The 23,199-nt window shown below is 42.9% G+C and overlaps 2 protein-coding genes across 3 annotated transcripts in view; one reads left to right on the top strand and one right to left on the bottom strand.

The window, feature by feature from the left end:
- LOC135514760 (synapsin-3-like) overlaps nucleotides 1-23,199 on the bottom strand; it is a 134,360-nt gene that overhangs the window by 45,832 nt on the left and 65,329 nt on the right. Inside the window, exons 5-6 of the mRNA XM_064938327.1 lie at nucleotides 23,006-23,162; nucleotides 22,413-22,502 (exon numbers count right to left, since the gene is read on the bottom strand). Of these exons, the coding sequence (XP_064794399.1) occupies nucleotides 22,413-22,502; nucleotides 23,006-23,162 (247 nt within the window). The remainder of the gene's footprint in view (nucleotides 1-22,412; nucleotides 22,503-23,005; nucleotides 23,163-23,199) is intronic.
- LOC135514758 (metalloproteinase inhibitor 3-like) lies at nucleotides 1,602-21,475 on the top strand. 2 transcript variants are annotated; one of them, XM_064938326.1, is made up of 5 exons: nucleotides 1,604-1,907; nucleotides 11,123-11,205; nucleotides 12,188-12,299; nucleotides 14,628-14,749; nucleotides 18,715-21,475. In XM_064938326.1, the coding sequence occupies exons 1-5, from the start codon at nucleotides 1,778-1,780 to the stop codon at nucleotides 18,910-18,912; spliced, it is 645 nt and encodes a 214-aa protein (XP_064794398.1). In that variant the 5' UTR covers nucleotides 1,604-1,777; the 3' UTR covers nucleotides 18,913-21,475. The 2 variants fall into 2 exon arrangements, with proteins under 2 accessions (XP_064794396.1, XP_064794398.1); XM_064938324.1 differs by lacking the exon at nucleotides 18,715-21,475 and having other exon boundaries at nucleotides 1,602-1,907; nucleotides 14,628-15,527.

Here is a 23,199-nt window from a genome sequence, read left to right as displayed (position 1 = left end):
ACCATGAAGTTCTGACATGCCATCTGCATATAAAGAAATGGATCTGGCAAAACTGAGCTGTGGTCATCTGATTCTATTCTGTTCCAAAGCTAGTCATACACGGCGTGTTTATTTTTTGTCTAGAGGAAGGATTCCAAGGATTTCCAGGATATACGCACTGAACATGTACCCCTGAACAAATACAGGCTGATGATCTAGGAAATGGTGCTCAGGAAACAACGGTATCATTCTGAATTAATAAATTAATCGAATATTTATTTGCGGTGTGCCCGTTATTGTACAGTCATAACATGATCTGTGTATGACAGACACCCTTTGCCAACAAATACGTGCTTCTCTGTTATTAAATGAAATAGGCAGACAAAGGCCAAAGTGACTTCAGAAATGTGATGCACTGCTGCACACACCACTTGTATGTCTTTATGGGCCATATAAGCTAAATGAAGATGAAACTGCAAAAAAATATATATATATTTGACCATTTCTGGGTTGTTAGCTGATTGTAATAACGTCATTTCCACCACACTTGTCTGCTGGGCCTGTTCCTATTGGGGTTAACGAAGAACATTCTAAAAGGTGTTGAGGGGCTATAGGGTCATAGTTCATTAGCCTGGGATTACTCTGGCTTTGTTAGATAATTCTCAACCCTAACCCCTAATGTGGCTCCACAGATCAGCCTCCACACACAGCGATATCTCCACTCGGGTTTCTGAACCCTTACATAAAAACACAAAGGGGAGGAAAAACAGATTAAACTTAATTTGTCTAATTCTAGAGATTGTAGCCAGCGTGAAGGATTGTACCATCGCTCACACTGGGTCACATGAAAAACACGGTTCTCTCTCTCTCAACTTCAGCATGAGAAGCTTTTGAAAATGAGACTGGTTGTGAGACTAATGCCAATACTCGGAGGTAATTTGGAATGTCTTTTCAAAGGTGTAAAAGGACTCTGTGGTTCTCACATTAGAGCGGCAGGGTAGCCTAGTGGTTAGAGCGTTGGACTAGTATCCGAAAGGTTGCAAGTTCTAATCCCCGAGCTGACAAGGTACAAATCTGTCTTTTGGAGTTCATTATTGCCTGGAATTGAGCCTTGATCACTGACCAGAAAATGCTACAGAAGTTCACAGAACATAAATGGACATTTAGTGGTGAGCCTGGAAAAACCACCAAACCATGTCTTTCTGATACACCCAAGGAAACCTAATTTGTACATGTTGCTGTTTCACTGTTAAAATAAACAAAACATGGTAATAACAACATAAAAGCAAACAAGTGCCAAGTTTCCCATTAATTACAACAAATAAATGCTCCTTGAATGTATGAAACATTACATCAGGCTCATGTGGTTTTCCATTCAATGAGCAATTTCCAGCGGTTTTTACTCAGACTGGAATGTTTTATGGCTGACAAAAGTGAAAGGGGGAAAATAATATTTTTTATTTTTTTTAAAAGAGACAAGCACTGTAAAGTCAATTCCAATATGTCATGCATCTGTTATTCTTGATGACATCATCGACGGCTCGAGTCGTGATTGGCTGTCGTGTCGCGAAATCTGGCGAGGTGGGTGGCGTTCCAGCGTCTCGCGCACTATATGTAATTTGTGACTCGGGCTCTGAGACTCAGTGACAGGTAGTACCCTGACCGGAGAGTAGAGTTGGACATACCCACTGAAGCAGACAACAGCTCAACTCGGGACAGACTTTGAATAACTATTCGGCGACATTACTTTTCTGTTTGTAAAGTAAACAGACAACAAGGGAGATTTTACGCACGAAAAATGCAGCCCCTCTGTCACCAACTGCTCAGCTTGCTGTTCGTTTTCAGCAGCCTTCAGATCCATCAACTCACAGAGGCTTGCTCGTGTGCTCTGTCTCACCCGCAAGATGCGTACTGCAACTCTGACATTGGTAAGTCGCATGGTTTGAGTCCACATAGACTATATGTTATGCCAACAAAAACATGTTCTCTATTTAAATACATTTTTTCAGTGGCTTTGTGATATTCTGCATACATGGAATATAATAGAATAATAAACTGTTGATAGTATAAACCGATGCAACTTTCAGTCTGGTACCTACAGTATGCGTAATTGGTAAATATATGCCAAACAAAGTTGTGCGTAAAATGTAACCATCACCTAAAAGCCCATTTAAAACAGACTGTCAGAATATACCAGTTTGCAAGTATCAGATGGCTCATAGGCTAACGGTTTCACTACAACAGCACGCTTTCTGACTAGTCTAAATAAATGCGTCATCTCTCAAATTAGTGAGTCAAAGAGAGAGGAAGCTTTACTTTATTTCCCCTTGCTCTGACGAGAGGGAAGAGTTAACGGGAACGGTATCCATGGAAACAGGTCCCACTGATCATAATGTCTTTCAGAGCTAAATGACCACTTGCTGAGCAATAAACCAGAACAGAACAGGCAGACAGTAGCCAGCCAAGGGTTTTTACTGCTGACTGAATATTGCACCCATGTGTGGAGGTTACCAATGGCAGATTTGGAGTGGAGACTAGCTACTGTTCTTGGATCTTGGATGCTCTTATGTTCTGTCTGGCTTCCCATAAAATGTAAGAGCCAAGACTTGGCTAGGAATGTTAAGCAAGTGCTCATGCAATCAATTTGTGAATTCTACAGTCCTAGTGGTATAGCAATTCCCTTCAAGTGTTTGTGCTCTTCTATGAAATCACGTTTACTTTCCAATAGGGGCCTGATTCATTCCATTCACGCATTTGATATAGATATATGGGGTCAGCATTGGTATAATAAAGCCTTGGTTATTGACTTGGATCCAGTGTTGATTCCCGGGTGATATTTTCTTTTGGGGCTGATCCTCGGTCCCTCTTGTAGCTGAGATTTCCTTGGCCTCATGTTCTGAGGAAGGTGGCTTTGTAAAGCTTGTTGTACCACAGGGGGTCATGCTCTCACAGGCTCTGCCAGAATAACATGACCTCAGCTGTTCTTATCGAGGAATGCCTGTCCAACCTGAGCAGTGTTATTGGATAACACTTGTTAATAAGACCAGGTGGGTCCTGGCTCACCACTGTTGCTGCAGGAGACTCATTCCTAGTAAGGGATTATTTGATAAGCCTGAGCAATAATAAGTGTTGTGGGGGGTCTAAGCAGGAGGAAAAAGGTTGAGCGAAAGAGAGAGGAGTCCACTGGGATATACAGTATTAGGAGAACTGTGTGCAGCTCATTTGTATTGTGGAACGGAACTGTGTGTGTGTGTGTGTGTGTGTGTGTGTGTGTGTGTGTGTGTGTGTGTGTGTGTGTGTGTGTGTGTGTGTGTGTGTGTGTGTGTGTGTGTGTGTGTGTGTGTTTGACCAGTCACATATAGCTTTGTCAGACACAGCCATCAAACGTCCATTAGGGTAGCATAGAGTGGTCCAATGCCCCGGAGAGGAGGAAAAGTGGACATCAGAGCTGTTCCGGAGTCTTGCTGAGGACACAACTATGATGTCGTGTTTTTTTTCTGCAGTGATCCCTAGTCCAGCCAGTGAACTGCGACTGAAGCCTGACGAGGTCAGAGGAGAGAAAGCTATGTTAACTTTTCAACGTATGGCAACTGTTTAAAAATAGCACCCTCTCACAAAAGTGGCAGGTTGAACATTCATGTCAAATATCAACGTATTTATGCAAACAGTTATTTAATTGTAATTATTGGGGCTTATGCTAGTTGGTGACTTGGTTCCATTGTGTTTACGATGTACAAATGTTACAAGCAGTCAGGTGGCACCTTGCCTTTCATGTCCCCTAAATTGGCTCATCCCATTGCAAGGAGTGGAGCCAAGTGGTCCAGAATCTAGGGCTTTAACTGCTGCAAGTGAGCACTTGTGAGCTCCACAAAATTCAATTTCCAAGGTCTTGGCTCAGCCAGAAGTGCGCCACGAAAGCCTGTAGCGTGCACAAAACTAGGGATGCCTCTTTCCTCCCCTGCAACGGACAGTGTCGCAGTAGTCCCAATAAAACAGAACACTGTAAACATGCCATAATGCCAAAGCCAGGATCACATTTCATCATGTCGATGACTCAACTGTAGAGTTATTTTTCCCAGTGGAACAATTGGCCACGGAGAAAGCTTGAGAAAATTCTATGGGAGTAACATGCGCACAATAAATTTGACCATAATATCCATCTTCTACTCATTGAGCCATAACGAAGGCTATCGCTTTCGATTAAGAGACAGTCGAGGAAGGTTGGACTTCTGTTAGGATATAGGGCTCTAGTGCAGTTATCGTGAACATGTAAGCTTATTTATTATGCAACTGATGCCATTTTTTGGGCAAGATTTCACATCAAATTCTGATAGCTCTTGTGTTGTAAGCCAACTGTAAATGGGGTTTGGCATGAACATGATGTTTTTGGACTGTGAACGGATAACAGTTATCTCCTGGCAACACCTAGAGTTATGATGGATATTCTGATTTGTGTCCCCGTGGGCATGTCCAAACAAACATGTGCTGCAGTCGTTTTCAAACAAGCGTAAGTACATTTTCTGAGATGAAACGTAGTTCCAAAAGCTTTACATGGCCTTGAATTGCATCACGTCACCGGGGTTTGATGAATGTCACCTTTGATAAACCTTACAGTGTCAAAATATACCCCTAAAACATACTGTATACAGGTCTATACCTACAAAATATTCCCTATGAAAGATATGAGTTATAAAATGTGCCTTTATCCTCACCCCCCCCCCCCCCATTTCATTTGAACAGTACTTTCAATGAAGGCTGTTTATTTTGTCAACAACCTATTTTTCCTGACTAAAACTATGACGATAATGGGACGAGATGACCTGGGGGGGGGATAAAAACAAGATCTATTACAATTTACTTTTAATTTTAGTTGACAAAAATATGATGAGACGAGAATTCCCCGTGAGACTAATGGGCATTTCATTTGACATGAAGCAGATTTGAATCTGTTTTGTCCAATTCTTAGCATGCATGCAGAATATTTCATGCTATCCTCTCATTGGCAGAATTCACATCTTTCAGTTGTGCAGTCTGATTGAGCTCTCCCACACAGCTCCAGGCAATCACTTCAGTCACTCGTCAATCTTCTGAGCTGATGCGTAGCCTGGACACTTTACTTGTAACCAACTTCAACTAGAAACACTGAGCACAGTTACATGCACTCAATAATATGATAATTGTGGATAGTCAGGTTAATATAATAGTTAGTTTAAAATGTTTACATGTTTGAAAGTCATTCAGGTGCCGTTTTTGGTGAACTCCAAGTGGGCAGTTGTGCCTATTCCTGAGGAGTGGCTTCTGTTTGGCCACTACCATAAAGGCCTGACTGGTGGAGTGCTGCAGAGATGGTTGTCCTTCTGGAAGGTTCTCCCATCTCCACAGAGAAACTCTGGAGCTCTGTCGGAGTGACCATCGGGTTCATGGTCACCTGCCTGACCAAGGCCCTTCTCCCCCAATTGCTCAGTTTGGAAGAGTCTTGGTGGTTCCAAACGTCTTCAATTTAAGAATGATGGAGGCCGGAGCTCTATGTACAATTCCTTCGACCTCATGGCTTGGTTTTTGCTCTGACATGCACTGTCGACTATGGGACCTTATATAGAACAAGTGTGTGCCTTTCCAAATCATGTCCAATCAATAGAATTTACCACAGGTGGACTCCAATCAAGTTGTAGAAACATCTCAAGGATGATAAATGGAAACAGGATGCACCTGAGTCTCATAGCAAAGGGTCTTAATACTTATGGAAATAACGTATTTATAAAAAACCGTTTTCACTTTGTCATTATGGGGTATTGTGTGTAGATTAATGAGGATTTGTATGTATTTAATACATTTTAGAGTAAGGCTGTAACGTAACAAAATGTGGAAAAGGTCAAGGGGTCTGAATTCTTTCCGAATACACTAAAGTTTGTATGTGAAAACTATATATAAGATGCATACTTTCAGGTTTGCGAACTCACTTCACTCGCGCATAAGAGGGAAGCTTGCGTTGCCTGGTGCTGGCACATGCTCAGATCAAATACACCACTGGAACGCCGATTAAGCTGTTTACATGTCCTAATCATTTGAAAGATTCCTTAGAAACCCCAGGTGTTTTGATTGGTGTGTGCCTACTTCGATCATGACCTTATTACGATAAGCAGAGTAAGGTGTTTACATGATTAATGCAATCAGTTTAATATCAAATTATTAGTGTGCACGTTAATGTACTCAATGTTTACTCTCACTCTCTCTCCCTTACTTTCGTGTAGGCTATTTTTGCTTTGATCACATCAGAAGCTATATTTTCCGCTGTTGTTCATTCATCTGTGTTGTGGCTCTCGCGCAGTCGTCTAAAATGCGAGTTGCGGTTGCTTTTGTCGTAAGGGGAAAAACGAATGCTATTTGTTGAATATTAGAGTAATACTTCTGCCATTTTCTCCTTATCAAGGAAACCACTGTTATTTACCCCTTGACAGTTGTGATTGGCTGAAAATCAGAGCTGTAAAATTGTTTAACTTGTAGCCAAGGCTTTATAGCCTATATGGTTAATTATGTCTGGCATTGAATACAATCTGCCACAATATCAATGTTGCCATCTAAGGTAAACGAGGGGAAAGTAGGCTTAGTTGGACAAGGCTATCTGAATGTGCACATGATGGAAGTTAGAGGTAGCTTAAATATTAATTATTTAATAGAACAAAATGCAAAACAACGTGACAAAGGGGCTGTGACTAAAACTAGACAAAAATTGTCCTGAGTTTTAGTTGACTGATAATAACTAAAACTAACAAAGGATGAAATGACAAAAATGTGACTAAGACTAAAAGGTACTTTAAGCCAAAACTAAATCTATAATAGCTGCCGAAAACCCTAGGGCTGACTATTTTTTTTAGAACTATCGTCAAACGGCTATGGTTTGCACACAGTGTGAATACCTATATGTGGATTAAAATGCAAATGGTGACCTTAAGCTCCCCTTAGGTGTAACGCTGAGTGAGGAGAGAGGCTAATTTCCACTGTCAACTTCAAAGGTGACACGGTAGAACATGAATCATCGCAATTTAAAAGCCAGAGGCGAGTTCAAAGCCTGCTCCTGTTGTTTCATAGGCCCGGCTCCATAATCACCAGCAGCACCCGCTCTAATAGATGAATCAGACAGACTTTTTGAATTGAGGAAATGAGGGTACATATAAAAAAGATACAACAAAGAGAAAACAACATGTTAAATACCAACTCCAAATAACCCGAGGGTAACTTCGCAAACAGTGCAGTGGCTGGCTGTGATATAGCATTCGGCTGGCAGCGTAAGGAGTTCAACTATGTCAGCTGATACATGTTCTCTCAATGAACCCTTCCTTGCATTTCTAGACAACAGTCGAATATCCATTTCCTGACCATTTTTTTCTTGCCGCATATGTAGGCTATTTGAGACAGAGAGACGGTGAGCTAGAGACAGAGAAGTTGCTTCTGGTGCACAGCAGACCTACTGGGATGTAATTTAATTGGTGACTGAAAAAGCCAATTCACATTGGAAGGCTGTTTTTCTAAAGCTTATCATGCAGCAGATTAGCGTTTCGGTCGGCCCTAGCTACACTTTGGCCTTGGAGTTTAATGTCCCTTCACGGTCAAGGTCCACGTTCCCAAGGAGCTGATGTGTCAGGAGCAGACCTTTACATTCTCGTGTCATGCACCAATTCAGTATAGAAGATTACAGCTGTGGGTAAGTGTGGCTTGGCCTGAGATAAGAACCTTGGAGAAACATGTAGTTTAGACTGGTATAAGCTAGTTCTCAGAGTGGTGAGGGAGGAGATCCTCAAGTTACCCTGTCCTTTCTCTTGGGAGGCCTGGAGAGGGAAGCAATGAGCTATTGCTAACTAAGTTACTATAGGTTGCAATAATGCAAAACCCAATCCTATTCTCTTCTGCTACCTAATCTTCTTCCCAACTGCCAGAGGGCATAGATGGTCCCATATTATGCGGAACATTATGTCATCTGGGATCAGCTCGGCGCATTCAAATCAGCTTTATTCCAAATGCCAGCGTTCCTTCCTGTTAAAATAGGTCAAGAAGTCAAAAGGTGCAAGATTCCCTGCATGTTTGACATGGACACCCTGTGAGACAGGCATATCGAGTGTCTAAGCCAACTTCAATCACCAGTGTAAACCATGACTGCTTCTGAAACCGTAGTACCCGGTTCCCTATACAGTGAATTACATTTGATCAGACCTACACATCCCATGTTGGTTTTAATTGCGTCTATCTCTTCGGTGAACTGGCGAGGACATTTGTTTTCTATTAAGTGTAATCCAACTCCGGGTGTGGTCGGCTCTGACGCCTCGAAAAGAGGAAGAGTGCTTATAGAGAGTAGTTTACCCATTGAGTGTGTGATACTCAGTAGCATCGTTTTCCCCGCTCACTCACCTCAGATCATGTTCAGAATCAGTCTCAGCCACCAAACACACAGTTTATAACGCTGGTTATACACCACCACATGACTTTTCCCCTTTCTTCCCCTCTCCATATGACCGTCTATTTCAACCTTGTCATGGTGACTTTTCCCTCATCATGCAATCTGTTTGCTGCGGTCACAATTTAGCCCGAGGTCCCTCACAAGATTCACAGGCAAAAATGTAAAGCAGGAGGAGGCTTAAACTGCTTGATTGAATTACATCCCCACTTGCGTTGCGATGAGCATTTGAATGTAGAGTTTAGCAATCCGATGCTTTGGGGAAGAGATATCGTGCTAAATTAATTCAATTACTTTCTCTGTCGTACCCCAGTTACTTCTCCTTATCAACAAAAAAAATCCACCCACTTTCCACGGAGAATGTATGTCAAATCCACTGCAAAACATGAATATGCATGCGGCAGAAACAGGAGAATAGCACTCGCCTGTAATTGCTATTTGTGTGTTGCAGCACAGAGAGAGAGTGAGAGAGGGAGAGAGAGAGACAGAGCAGGGGGCACTTACTCTATATAGAGCTGAAAGAGACTTCTAGCTGCAGTGCCGTTTACAGCTAAACCAACCGGTACCAGTCAGGTGGAAATCTTATGCAGTGCTTGGGCTTAGAATTGGGTCACATAAACACTCACAATTTGGTCATTTCTGACACTGGGGCCAGAACCTAGCCCGAAGAGGCATCTTGAAAGAGAACTCGGTGGTCAGGAGTAAATATAGCTAGCGTTCTGAGTTCGCCTCAGGCCCCTTCCCTTGGAGGTCAAAGGTTCGCTGTAGGGAATAACACAGATCCTCTGTTTCATCAGCAGCTGCGGCCTTTCACACATTCCGCCAGGCAATGACTTCGGCACCACCCAATTAGTGGCTGCCAGCCCAGTGGCGAGCGTGTCCCGCCTCAAAGAGCATTTGGTGTTACTGTTGGACTCTTGTTCAGCGATATGACCTATGACTCCTACGCCTAATAACATTTGAAGGCTCAACACAATGCGCTTTGGAATTGGAGTCTTTGTCATTTTGGGTGGGGAAAGCTGTCTTTGCAATGGAGTTTAGGTTTTAAGGGGACGGCATGTTTTAGGCTACTGGCTTCTGAAAATAGTTTGAGGGATCAGTGCATCATATCTGTGCATCATATCAGTGTATCACATTACATAAGGAGGGATCCAAGTAGCATACGTTTCATATCATCACATTCCACAGTAATAGTGCCTATGGCCCATACAATTACATCAGTGAAAGTAGCATTCATTTGACTCTGCATAGCAGAGACTGGTTAGGTAACAATGTTGTGAGGCTCATAATATGCGAGTTGACTGATTAATAGAGCAGGTGTCCTTGGGTACATTGGCTCAAAAAAGGTCACCAAGCACCTGAATAGTTTGAAAATAATCTTTGCCTTATACATGGATGTGAGATTCTCTAACAGCTATCAATTGGACAGCATGGCTCTATTAGAGAGGCATGTCATTCTAAGCTGGCAGGTGAAAATGTGAGCATGTGAGCTCCATTGAAGGTGTTCATGTCACCTCACCGGAATCTTCTAGGAGACTTTTCTATTCATAAAATACCAGGATTTCTGCTTTTCTTTTATTAGACTCCCTTTGCTGCCCATTTTTGTGTGTCTGGGACTTAAATACAGACTATGACGCTATAAGAGGAGATGTTACAGTACATCCCTTCTTCACTCTATCTAGAGCAGTGAGACGCACTTCCCCTTTTTCCCTCCCGGCTCGAGAATGTGAGCCTCAAAGGAATGTGGGAAGGAAATTCCGGAGAGGAAAGATAAACATCCCCATCGTTAGTTATGTCTCTGGCTGTCAGGCTGCGGGGAGCAGGTGAACTTGACTCGAGTCAACTGCGCCTGCATGTGGACTACCCTTCCACTACCCCTTCTCCCCCGGGGGGCCTCAGAGCTCTGATACAAGTTCTCTGGGGAGGACCCTATTCACTGGCCTAAATGAGGCTTCGTTCATAAGCCAATCCCCCACACAATGGACCCACTTACTTTAAAAGGAGTGAAAGCAAACAAGGTGATTCCACAGCCAAACTGTTTCACCTAGTCGCTGTTTACATGAGGGTGAGCAGCACTGATATGATCTTTTCCCACCCTGTGCTGAATGTAAAGAAAGGAGGTTGTTTGTGGAGACACATGGTTTTACGATACAGGGACGAGGCTGGAGGGAGGTAGTAATAAAGCCGTGGCCTCATTTACACTGTCCTGAAGACGAACTGCTTTGGCCTCTGAGTCAAATTCAAATGCTAGCCTCCTAGTCTTCACTTGGACTTGTTTGGCAAGCAGAAGCAATCCATAAAAACAAATTCATATATTTTAAACTGAGCTAAACCATTACAAAATCTTCCCTGGGTCTCTCCTCTAGAGGCTGGGTTTTTAATGAGCTTTTGAAAAGCAATGAGCAGCACAATGCATTCTAGGGTCCTAATCGGGAGTTGATATCACCCTGCTTCTAGCTAAAGCATTTGTTAGGGTGATGTTGAACCCATATTGGGCATACTACTTGGGCTTCTCTTTTGATGCTCACACAAGCACATCAGCCTGGCTCCAGATGTCAGGGACAGAGACAAGACTTGCTCTGATGTGACCTAAATTCAGAATCATCCAATATGCTGGATTTGGCAGCCAGGGGCCTTCCAATCGCCGCCCATTGCATAATCGACTAATTCTGTGCTTGTGTCTTCTGTCTACAGTCATCCGTGCCAAAGTGGTGGGCAAGAAGTTACTGAAGGACGGGCCTTTTGGCACCATGCGTTACACGGTCAAACAGATGAAGGTAAGCCGTCACCGCATCATTCAGCCCGAGTTTTACGCAATCTGGCCCATACCTTGAAGGGCATAACCGGACTCTGGGAAAACAGCACAAGGCCATAAGAATCACTAACCAGCTCATAGCCTTTGAAACTGGAGACCAGTGTACCACTGTAGGCCTACTAAAATGATACGGTGTATGACTAGGCTACTGTAGCAGTATCACCTAAGTTAAAGGGCAATCCCTAATTCTTATAATCAAAAGACGAGTTCACCAATGCCGTCAAATGGCCAAGCTTTTCCATTAAGTGCCACGAGAGTATGTTACAGAGGACTAGACGTTGTTTTCACCATTACGTCTAACACTGGGCCCTGTGGCAGGAAGGTTTGGCTAATCCAATTTAAGTGTGTTTGAATATTTGTTTGGCCTATGGAATCCAATGTAGTCGTAATGGTCTAAAGACAATCGCCTCCCAGTAAATAAATCACGAAGAGTGGGGCTTTGTTGCCCCTAGAAACATTTTCCCAGAAATCCCCCAGTTTTAGGTCCCTACGGCTCGCCTCTTTCACGGTTTGTCCTGTTATTTCAAAGAATAGCCGTGTCTAAACAGGGATTTCCTGTTGTTCCCAGACAAATAAATCACGATGGACCAAACACAACAAACTCCAGGGCAAACATTTACTTTGTCTGGCAGCGTTTGTGTTCTGCGCACCTGAACTCAATGGGACCCAACCCCAAAGTCACGTCTTCATTATGTCCTGTGATTATGTTCGTTTTCATGTGGTTAATGATAGCGTCAGTGGCCTCTTCCTCAACCAACCTGAATTCTTGGAAGCGATGTCATCTCATGATACTGTGTTTATTGTTGTGGATTCCTGACAACTTCGAGAACAACTCAATAATTCCAGTTGGGTCAAACGCGTCAGAAGCAAGAACAAGTGACAGAGGTGTGTGATCTTCATTCCAGATTATATTAACACACTGTTTGTCGTGGTCTGTTTGGCAGATGTACAAAGGATTCAACAAAATGCAGCACGTTCAGCACATCTACACAGATGCCTCTGAGAGTTTGTGTGGAGTCAAGTTCGACATCAACAAGTACCAGTATCTGATCACAGGTGAGTCCCTATTCAACCATACATTGCAACTGATCTGAAAAGCGGACATCTAATGTACAGTACTTGGCGGGCTGCATAGTTGTCACGGTGGTGCCAGAAACAATGTCTTTCCATTCAGAGCTAGTAATAAGCAATAAAAACAGCCTCAGGAGCTGCCTCAGAAGCACATGACCAAAAACAAATTAGCGAGGCAAGCAAGCACATCAGTGGTGTTGACTCCAGCTTGTTCTCCCAGGCATGTTTCCCTAACTACCTCTCTGCAGCACAATGGCAGCGTTGCTCACGGCAACGGCAGCCCCATTTTTTTTTTGTGGGGAAGGGGGGTTAACTACAACTACCCCCCTTCCCTCCTCCCTGAAGACTTCTTGACTGATCTGTGACACAAACTTTCCCACTATTTATAACCTCCCGTCTGTGAGAGACAAGAGAGAGAGAGAGAGGCAGGGCGGCACTTCTTTTTTTGGAGCGTTTCCTTCTCCTTTAGGGCATAAACACCCTCCTTTTCTCTTATAATTAACAGTTCGAGCAAGACTTTCTGGCGTTTCCAGTGCGGGCAGGCATTTATCAAGTTCAAGTTTTATGTATTAGTCATATGTACAGGATACAGATGGTATACACCATCCAACGAAATGCTTAGCTGCATGCTACACATACATACTTGTGTAGTATGAATGTATACGTGTGTGTGTGTGTGGATGAGTGTATGTCAGTGTGGGTGTGTGCGTGAGCGCATGTGTGCTAAGGTGCAGAGAGTCAGCGCAAGTGGTCAGTCCAATTCAAGTGTTCGGCAGTCTGATGGCTTGTAGATAGGCTCAGAGACCGTTTCTATGAGAGTCGGAGAGCAGTTTAGTGAGACCTAGTGTGGCTGTCACACTGTTTTAGCTGTCACTACGTCCCAAACCTGTAAACATGCCCTATGAAGCCAATGAAACATAAGGAAGGAAATCACCCCTGGCAACACAAGTGTGATTATTGTGGCTGGGTGATGATGACATCACAGTCATCCAGGCCAGGCAGCAGCTCTAGCTCTGGTTTGGGGCGTGAGTCTATAATTGGGTCTTGTGTCCCTGGGCCATACTGTATCAGGACTCAATTACAGGCATGTTAAATACGCCAAGGCCTGATAGATTAACTCCACGGGTTAGGCTTTGATCAACCCAGAGTGAGTGCACGGCTGCCTGATTAGCTGATTAGCCACTAGCCTGGTCCTTGATCTGCTTGTGCTGTCTTACCATCTACTATACCAACTACAATTTGGGAACAGGCTAATGCCCCTCTCTCACCATTGTCTAATAACTTTGCCAGAGACACCAATAATCCATATGGAAATCGGTCTAAGAGTTGTGTGTTTGCCAGCTTTCAGCTCAGTGTGTGATGACGACAGGACAGTGTAGCACTAGCAAGGGACACACTGTTACAAACAACCATGTTGTTTGAGTGCTAGCTGGCGGTCTACAGTGTAGGGTGAACCTGTTTTTCAGCAAGCAGAGGTTGTCATCCTGACATCGGTGATAAGCTGTGAATGGCCTAACCTAAGAATAGAAGTTAGACAACCTTTTGGAAATTCTGAAATAAGGGTGTTGGTTTCATATGGGATTTACTGTACAAGATTGTCTTACCATAGTTAAAAAGCTTTGGGCCGCTTGTTTGACTGGTGTATTTATGCTGATCGAGGTATGGCAATTATACAATTAGCCAAAAATATACTATGGATGACATCTGACTCTTTGGACATCTGACACTTTCCCATGTCATTGGGAATATGACATGGCATTGGGAATACGACATGGCATTGGGAATACGACATGGCATTGGGAATATGACATGGCATTGGGAATACGACATGGCATTGGGAATACGACATGGCATTGGGAATACGACATGGCATTGGGAATACGACATGGCATTGGGAATACGACATGGCATTGGGAATACGACATGGCATTGGGAATACGACATGGCATTGGGAATACGACATGGCATTGGGAATATGACATGGCATTGGGAATATGACATGGCATTGGGAATATGACATGGCATTGGGAATATGACAAAGGCATTGGGAATATGACATGGCATTGGGAATATGACATGGCATTGGGAATATGACATGGCATTGGGAATATGACATGGAATTGGGAATATGACATGGCATTGGGAATATGACATGGAATTGGGAATATGACATGGCATTGTTTTTCAGTCTTCAGTTTTTGGGGGAAACAAACAAACCATTGTAATGAATGTTTTGTAAGTCATGAAATAATTCACCAATGATGTAATGCATAACAAAAGCTGATCTGTAACCAAACCTCTCTCTCCCCTCAGGCCGCGTGTTTGACGGCAAGGTCTACACCGGGCTGTGTAATTTCAACCAGCCATGGGAGCGCCTCTCGCTGGCCCAGAAGAAGGGCATCAACCACCGCTACCAGCTGGGCTGCAACTGCAGGGTGAGTGGCAACAACTGCGCTCTCGGGGAGAATATGGATGAAGTGGCTCCGGGGGAGAATATGGATAAGATGGCTGTGGAGAAGGAAGCTAAAGCAACCCAACAGCAGCAGAGCCAAGATGGAGGAGTAGGAGCCAGAAAGAGGGGCAGGGGCCGGGGCAGAGGCCGGGGCAGAGGCAGGCAGAACCAGAACACCCTGCTTACTGCAAAGCATACCATCCTGCTCTGAGCAGCTCTCTGCTCGTCTATCTAGAAGACTTCTTACCACAGTTGGGGTTGCCCCTCTTCAAAGACACAAGGCACTTCATAATCTCCATATGTTATTCGATATTGGATATTGGCTGTAGAATAGGAGGGGAAATAATGTGTTCATTCTATGATCATAATGACTTTAGTGGCCTTGCATATATGGTGTCAAATAGATTATGCTGATGAACTGCGACCAATTATGAAATCCTTGCCAAACCATTTAAAACGTTTCCCTCTTCTTAAGTGTAGCACAATACAAGCATGACTATCAAAATATATACCAAATCATTTTGATTATGTAATTGTAACTTTTCTGATTGTAGGGACATACTAATTCCAGATAGTGGCTGAATGATATAATGTAAAGGTTTAAGCTGTCAGGAATATATAAGTGTCCCCTTTCCGTTTTGGCATCATAACGGATAATACACATCCATGAATGTAACTGAAGAGACAGATGGGAAGACGAGGAGAGAGAGAAAAGAGAGATTTATAATGATCTTTGGGAGTTATTAAATCATTTATCTGCACTGGAATTATTTTCCCTGTTATTCCAAACCCTGAATTGAGCGCTCGGTCAGACCTCCTTTACGCGGGACCTGCTCCTGTGCAGCTCCAGTCCAGGCTCATAAATATCCTGCTGTACTGTATGGCTCCAGACACACCATCTGGTCTGCCCATCACTGCCCCATCAACAACAATAAGTGCATTACCAGACAGGAGTATCTACGGAGTCCAAATGCTGTCCAACACCTTTCAAACTGCTCACACCCAAACTGCTTAAAGGGTTGTAATGTTAAGACACGTTAGGCGTACAGTGAGTCTTCGAGGCCAACATAGAACAATGGAGGTGAACGTATGCCTGTGACCAAACATGGCAAGTCAGCATCAGGAATGAAAAACAAACTTGGACAGATCTCGCCATGGTAGAAACGTCTTTTTTGTTGTTTATTGTCCATTTCAGTTCAAATGTAATCTTTAATCTGAAGGGGGGGGGAATCACCCACAAATGTGCTGTAGCAATAGGCTGCTGCTACACAACACCTCATTGTGTGAACCCCTATGAAGCAGCATGTGTGAACCCCTATGAAGCAGCAAGCGTGAACCCCTATGAAGCAGCATGCTAACTGTCTGAGAAGACGAGTCAACAGACCAGACAGAGGCAGTGCAGACACAGCCGTCTCTGTGGTTTTTATACCAAGTGCAAGAACCTCCTAGAGATCCCTTAGAGTGCGAACGTCACACTTCACTGACGCTTCAGCCAAATCATTAAAACCACGGTTTGTCATCGTTTGCATTCTTCAACAAATGATGATTTACAGCTAAGGAATGCAGGAAGCATGTGAAAATAATCCACTGCAGTGTATTAAAAACCATTGGCCTCAGTAAATGATTAAAAAGCTAACTGTCCATAACATAGCCCCATGAACACCAGAACTAGTTAAACTTCATTGAAAATGCTTGCACCATATGAACCATAAAGAATGTGTTCAGCTTCACCCATATTCCTCAAGCTCTCTGCTGTCGATTCCTCTGGCTCTGTCATTACTGTACACACAGCTTTTACCGAAACACCTCTTTGGATTTCTCTAAAACTCAGTGTATTGATCAGTTAGTTTCCGAGTTTCTAATTTCTCACCTTTAAAGACATGCATTCGGACAGTATTCAGACACATTTTGTTACCTTAGAGGCTTATTCTAAAATGGATTACATTGTTTCCCCCCCTCGTGACGCTACAAGTTTGGCACACCTGTATTTGGGGATTTTCTCCCATTCTTCTCTGCAGATCCTCTCAAGCTCTTTCAGGTTGGATGGGGAGCATTGCTGCACAGCTATTTTCAGGTATCCCCAGAGATATATGATCGGATTCAAGTCCAGGCTCTGGCTGGGGCACTCAAGGACATTAAGAAACCTGTCCCAAAGCTACTCCTGCGCTGTCTTGGCTGTGTGTTTAGGGTCGTTGTCCTGTTGGAAGGTGAACCTTCGCCCGAGTCTGAGGTCCTGAGCGCTCTGGAGCAGGTTTTCATCAAAGATCTCTGTACTTTTCTCCATTCATCTTTCCCTCAATCCAGAATATTCTCCCAGTCCCTGCCGCTGAAAAACATCCCCACAGTATGATGCTGGCACCACCATGCTTCACCGTAGAGATAAGTTCCAGGTTTCCTCCAGACGTGATGCTTGGTATTCAGGCAAGAGTTAAATTTTGGTTTCATCACACCAGAGAATCTTGTTTATCATGGTCTGAGAGTCCTTTAGGTGCCTTTTGGCAAACTCCAAGCGGGCTTTCATGTGCATTTTACTGAAGGCACTCAACCATAAAGGCCTGATTGGTGGAGTGCTGCAGAGATGGTTGTCCTTCTGAAAGGTTCTCCCATCTCCACAGAATAACACTGGAGCTCTGTCAGTGACCATCGGGTTCTTGGTCACCTCCCTGACCAAAGCTCTTCTCCCCGATTGCTCAGAATCGGTGGTTCCAAACTTCTTCCATTTAAGAATGATGGAGACCACTGTGTTCTTGGGAACCTTCAATGCTGCAGAGCATTTTTGGTACCCTTCCCCAGATCTGTGCCTTGACACAATCCTGTCTCGGAGCTCTACGGACAATTCTTTCGACATCATGGTTTGGTTTTTGCTCTGACATGCACTGTCAACTATGGGACCTTATATAGACAAGTGTGTGCCTTTCCAAATCATGTCCAATCAATAGAATTTACCACAGGTGGACTCCAATCTAGTTGTAGAAACATCTCAAGGATGATCAATGGAAACAGGATGCACCGGAGCTCAATTTCATGTCTCATAGCAAAGGGTCTGAATACTTGTAAATAAGGTATTTCTGTATTGTTTTTTGTAAAAATTTGCAAACATTTCTAAAAATCTGTTTTCGCTTTGTCATTATGGAGTATTGTGTGTACATTGGGGATTTTTTTCTAATTTAATCAATTTTAGAATGAGGCTGTAACTTAACAAAATGTAGAAAAGGTCAAGAGGTCTGAATACTTTCCGAAGGCACTGTATGTGAGAAGGAAATTAGAAGTTTAAAGGATGTTGATGGAATTGCAGTTTGACTTTGGTTTTCTTCTCCATTCCCTAATGGAAAACTACAAACTAAGTAGTGGACTTTCATTTCAGAGGCTGGCAATTAGATTCATATTCGAACTCCACTGGCTTATCTACAGGAAACTACATTTGAATTGAAACTATCCATTCATTCTTTCATCCTGTAGAGCAATGAGTATAAAATGCATTGATGAGTTTTTTTAATTGTAATGTAATGAATTACATAAACTACAAAAAGATCTTGACTCACCTCACTCTTTGCTGATTCAACCCAATTATCTGGAGGGATTTAGACTTAAATCACTTCCTTTTTCTCCTATTCAAAATCGTATTCTCCACATATTAAGTCTTGTGTACAAGATAATGCGTTGCTTCAGCCTGTCCTGAAATGCTAATTCTGTCTTGGCCTTGTTCATTTACTGCTGGATGTAGACTCACTGTGCTTTGAATTGGTCAATATTTAACAGAAAATAAAATTCGTATATCTGTCACATATCCTAAATCAGAATTTTTGTCAATCAAAAATGATTCAATTGAACTTTATTCAAGTCAAACTGTAAACACACAGTGAGCCTTCACCAGTATGCTGTAGCATTATTCCATTTTATTTTCCTGCTTTACGACCACATCTTTAGTTTCGCTTCTTCTCTCTGTAGATTAAGCCCTGCCACTACCTGCCCTGCTTTGTGACCTCAAAGAACGAGTGCCTGTGGACGGACATGCTGTCCCACTTCGGCTACCCCGGCTACCAGTCCCGGCACTACGCCTGTATCCAGCAGAAAGAGGGCTACTGCAGCTGGTACCGGGGGATGGCTGGCCGTGACAAAACCACCATCAACTCCACCGACCCCTGAGCGTAAACCACAACCAACCCCCAAAACCATCACAACTTTCTTAAGTTTCTTCTCCTGTTCCTCACACTCTTCTACACCTTTCCCAAACTCCCCGACGGCCCTCGTCAACCACAGAGTATTACAGAACTCTTAAAACGTACAGTACTAGCCCCAAGTGACCACTCCTACGTCCTCTGACGAAATATACGAGACCTAAAATAATCAGTGCCTGGCTGTCTCATAGAAATAGAACTTCATGCTGTACATTTCAGTTTCTCCCACCTCACTTTTCCTACATTTTCCCTAGCTATCAATGAGCAGAAATTAGACCCGATCCCAGTCAACTTTTTTCAGACTGCAATAACAATGGCCCTCTAAAAAGCGAGACCTTTTTCAAACTGTCGTAAGGCTTATTATGGGCGGGATGGCATTTCAGAACGGCAGTTTCCAGCAATACATAATGGTGAAAATGATTTGAATATTAAGTGCGTGGTGCAGACCGTATCAACAAAGCTCCCACAACATAATGTTATCCTCAACACAGGTCATGCACAGTAACCAGACACATTGTCACCAGTACGAGGGCAATGCCAACACGAGGTATGACCTCTGAAAAGCAATACCTCTTGCTCCAGTCACACAAAGGTATTTTATTGGTATTTAACAATGATTTTGAATCACATGAAAGTGTATATGTATGTGTTGACAGTTTATACTGTCAACATGTCTATTTATATGAATGATGCAATCTTTGCCTCCCTGACTGCTTGCACTGTACAGTTCATTCTATGTTGTATTAAATTGCATTTACATTTTAGTAATTTAGCAGATCACACTATATGAATGCATTGCTAATATCGGACAAAGAATTGATTGAGTATAGCTATATATTCTTCTCCGTAACCAGCACTAAGAATGACCCTTACAGCTCAAGCACAGGGAATTCTTAATCTTTCGCAGAGAAATGGATGCAAGTTATTTAATTTTTTTTGCTGTATATGATATAAGCTACAAAGCAATGAACAGTTGACTCGACTGAAACCTCTGTAGTAGATTTATTTATCCTTGTTTGTCGAATCAGACAATATCCATGCAAATACTACAAACAAAATCAACTATCCTACTAAAATAGCCAAATATATATATATATATATATATATCTTTGTATCTGGCCAAAATTGTACCATCACTACCCTGTTTGGCTGTCATGAAGGACCAGAATCCCAAATTGTGTTTGTAAAGCATTGATTTAATGTTAGTTCTGTGTTAGATCCGCCTTCAGCAGATTTTGAATGATGGTACTTTTGCCCAATCACAGTTCCCCTTCTGGTTCTCATGAGGGAAGGAACATTTTAAAGCAGAGGTTTCAGACAAAACAAAGTGTTTTCATAAATGTATATTCCATTTGTGTAAGTATTTTAACTATTTCAGATGAAACTGATGAAAATAACACTATTGTCACTAAACTCTTCTACTTTTGTTGAGTTTTCCAGTTCAGTATCTTCAGTCCATTCCGTTAGAAACAGAGATGCCTCAGCAGGAGTTAGAAGTCTTTGCCCAGCCTCTCAGCTCTGCCCACTTTTCCATTATGTTCAGAAAAGGCCATGCCAAGTTGGTGTTGAACAGAATAGAGTACGGCCCTGACGTGAAAGTTTTAGAAGGAAATCCACAAAAATATAGTTTAGTCAATTTATTATTCACGTAATCTATTATAACGTGAGGAACTCAAATTAAATCTAAATCTTGCCTTCTCCGCAAGGCACTTCTTAACATGCAACACAATTACTTCAGGCACTATATTTATAGGAAAAAAAGAAACATTATCTCATTCAACTATGTAGAACAGAAAATTGTAAAACATTGTCAAATTCGACATTTCCGACCATTACAAAAGGAGAGGAGGTAGAGGTAGTTCATCGGTCTCATCACGTTTCCCCACTGCTGAGCTTCTGACACCTCCAGGCCTTGCCTGAGCTTGAAACATAATCCAGAGGCAGACTCCTCAGTAGTCTGAGAGGACTACTATGCCACAGAGATATCACTAAAGCCTGAACGTTCCACATCAGCAACACTGTTCATGTTCTCCTCAGGCAGTTAGAAGTAGAGCTGGTTTAGCATTGAGAGAATGGTGGGCTCGGTGAGCGTAGCCCGATAGTTCCGGAAGCCGGATAGTATGTAGTCTTCATGTAGATCCATCCTTTAGTTAGAATACTGGGAAGGTTCCTCTGTATGTTTATCCTTCATTGACACACTTCTCTGGTTGTTAGTCTTGAGTTGTTTCCATCTCCCTCACCTGGTTTTGGAAGTTTCTCTCTCTTCGGCCTTGGCATCTCTGTACCTGTATTTTTTTGTGGTTCATGTTTGTGTAAATTTACTGTCTGCTTAACACAGAAACACTTGGTCAAGTCGATCCAGACTGCATTTTAAAAGAAAGCTGGCAAAAGGTTGTGTACCATGTGTGTGTATACACTGATTCCTAAAAAGGGGGAGGGCGAGCGACCGTTTCCTTGTAGGGGTTGCAGAAATGTTTGACTTAATTTCTGTGTTTTATATTTTTATAATAAAGATTTAATGAAAAAATGGACCATATGAGTTTGCATTGATTCTTGTGCTGTTGTTTTCTTGAAGTCAAAGTAGCACACCTGGTCATGATCCAAGCTCAGTATTTTATCACGGTCACAAGGCAAATTTGGATCTGACCTTTTTATAGCAATATCTTTGTGATATCATAGAACAATCTGCAAAGCCAGGAGCTACATTACATAATGGAATTACACACAATTGTTCCAACTTGCACATTCAACTTTGCACCAGTTAGATTACACCAGTAAATAGGTAAGCGCATTAAAAAAATTGCTTTATAAATACCACAGAAATGGTTTATGAAATGGTAGCAAGCTCCAACAAGGCTGTGACTAAGAGGCTAATCAATCCCACCTGTCTGTCATTGGCCTAGAAAATATGTTCATAGAAACATGTCCAGCTGCTACACTTGATAGTTTGGAGCAACCTGAAACCTACTTACCTGGCACTGTCTCTTTAAGATCCATGGGCTTCAGTGTTGTGATGCCCATAGTGTTGCACTGAGACATAACAATTATTTTGTTATGACTACTTTGAGGACAACATTCTTCAAGTGGTCTGTGTTTTCGCTGCCTGAAGTACCATAAACTCAACTGATAGGGGATTGGAAACTACAACCAGAGAAAATGAAGTTGGGCATGACGGGGAACAATAGGAGCTGCACTCTGGCCGAGACATTTTACTAATCATCTTGAAGGTTAGCACATGACGCCACAGGAAATATTGTGACCCAACCCCTCACTTTCTCACTGTTTCCCGCTTTTGCCCTTGTGTCACATGTCTACCCCAAGTTAGACAAGTGTCACAAGGGCAGAAATCAAGATGATCTGAAAACATGCAGAGTTCATTCATTCCGAGTGCTATGTCTATTTGTAGATGGTAACGCAGTAAAGCAGAACATGCATTATAAACAAACAGTGTGTCAGGAAGGCGCTCACCATCTGGGTGTGGTTGGGGTAGAAGGTCTGTTCGTTCAGTGGGAACTTCTCTGGGCCCAGGGAGTGGTAGAGCTCAATCATGTGGGAAAACTGTAAGCAGAAACAAAACACGAGACACCATTCTACCGTAGTTACTGTATATAGAAGGCGGGACAGAAAGTGTCTTATACTACATCTGTAGTTATCTGGAGACAAAAAACTGACACCTTGAAAGCTGAATGCAGCCCTATCCATTAAAAATGTTTTTAGTTAGAAACTTTGACCTTTAAAACAGGTAAGTTCCCGGAATGTTTTGTCTACTACCGCCAACATGTTTTGTCTGGGTTCTAAAGACTGTAGCCATGGTACAAATGTAACTTGGCCCGGCTCCAGCTCCAGCGCACCTTGCCTGGCCGCCTCTCTGCTGTTAAAACAGGGTGAATAATAACGGGTCTTACTGGAGGCCCCTGGTCTGGCTGTTTCAGAAACAGGTGTTATGGCTACTTTTAATAGCCCAAATAAATCAGTCTACGGCGGCCGCCAAGGGCCTCTTTATGTGGGGTAAGATGGGGGGGTGGAAAGGCGGTTAGGGAGGCAGGTTATGGATCACGCACCACCCAGGGTTTGCTGCAAAAGTTGTAGATGGAGAGCAGGGAGTTGATGCTGGCAACTCCCCCGTAATGAAGGCCAATCACCAGGCTCCTGAAGTCTTCGCCCGGAGTCATGCTGTAGGCATGCTGGCGAATCAGGACAAAGTCTGGCTTGAAGGATCTGGAGAAAGACAAAACAAAGTGGGACATGAGATAAC

This window comes from Oncorhynchus masou, chromosome 26 (assembly GCF_036934945.1).
Source record: "Oncorhynchus masou masou isolate Uvic2021 chromosome 26, UVic_Omas_1.1, whole genome shotgun sequence".
Lineage (NCBI taxonomy): Eukaryota > Metazoa > Chordata > Actinopteri > Salmoniformes > Salmonidae > Oncorhynchus > Oncorhynchus masou.
This window is presented reverse-complemented; position numbering and strand designations above follow the sequence as displayed.

Coding starts and splice junctions, on each gene's coding strand:
- LOC135514758 (XM_064938324.1), top strand. CDS start 1,778: ATGCAGCCCCTCTGTCACCAACTGCTCAGCTTGCTGTTCGTTTTCAGC. Junction 1,908..11,122: donor GTACTGCAACTCTGACATTG/GTAAGTCGCATG, acceptor TTCTGTCTACAG/TCATCCGTGCCAAAGTGGTG. Junction 12,300..14,627: donor GTACCAGTATCTGATCACAG/GTGAGTCCCTAT, acceptor CTCTCCCCTCAG/GCCGCGTGTTTGACGGCAAG.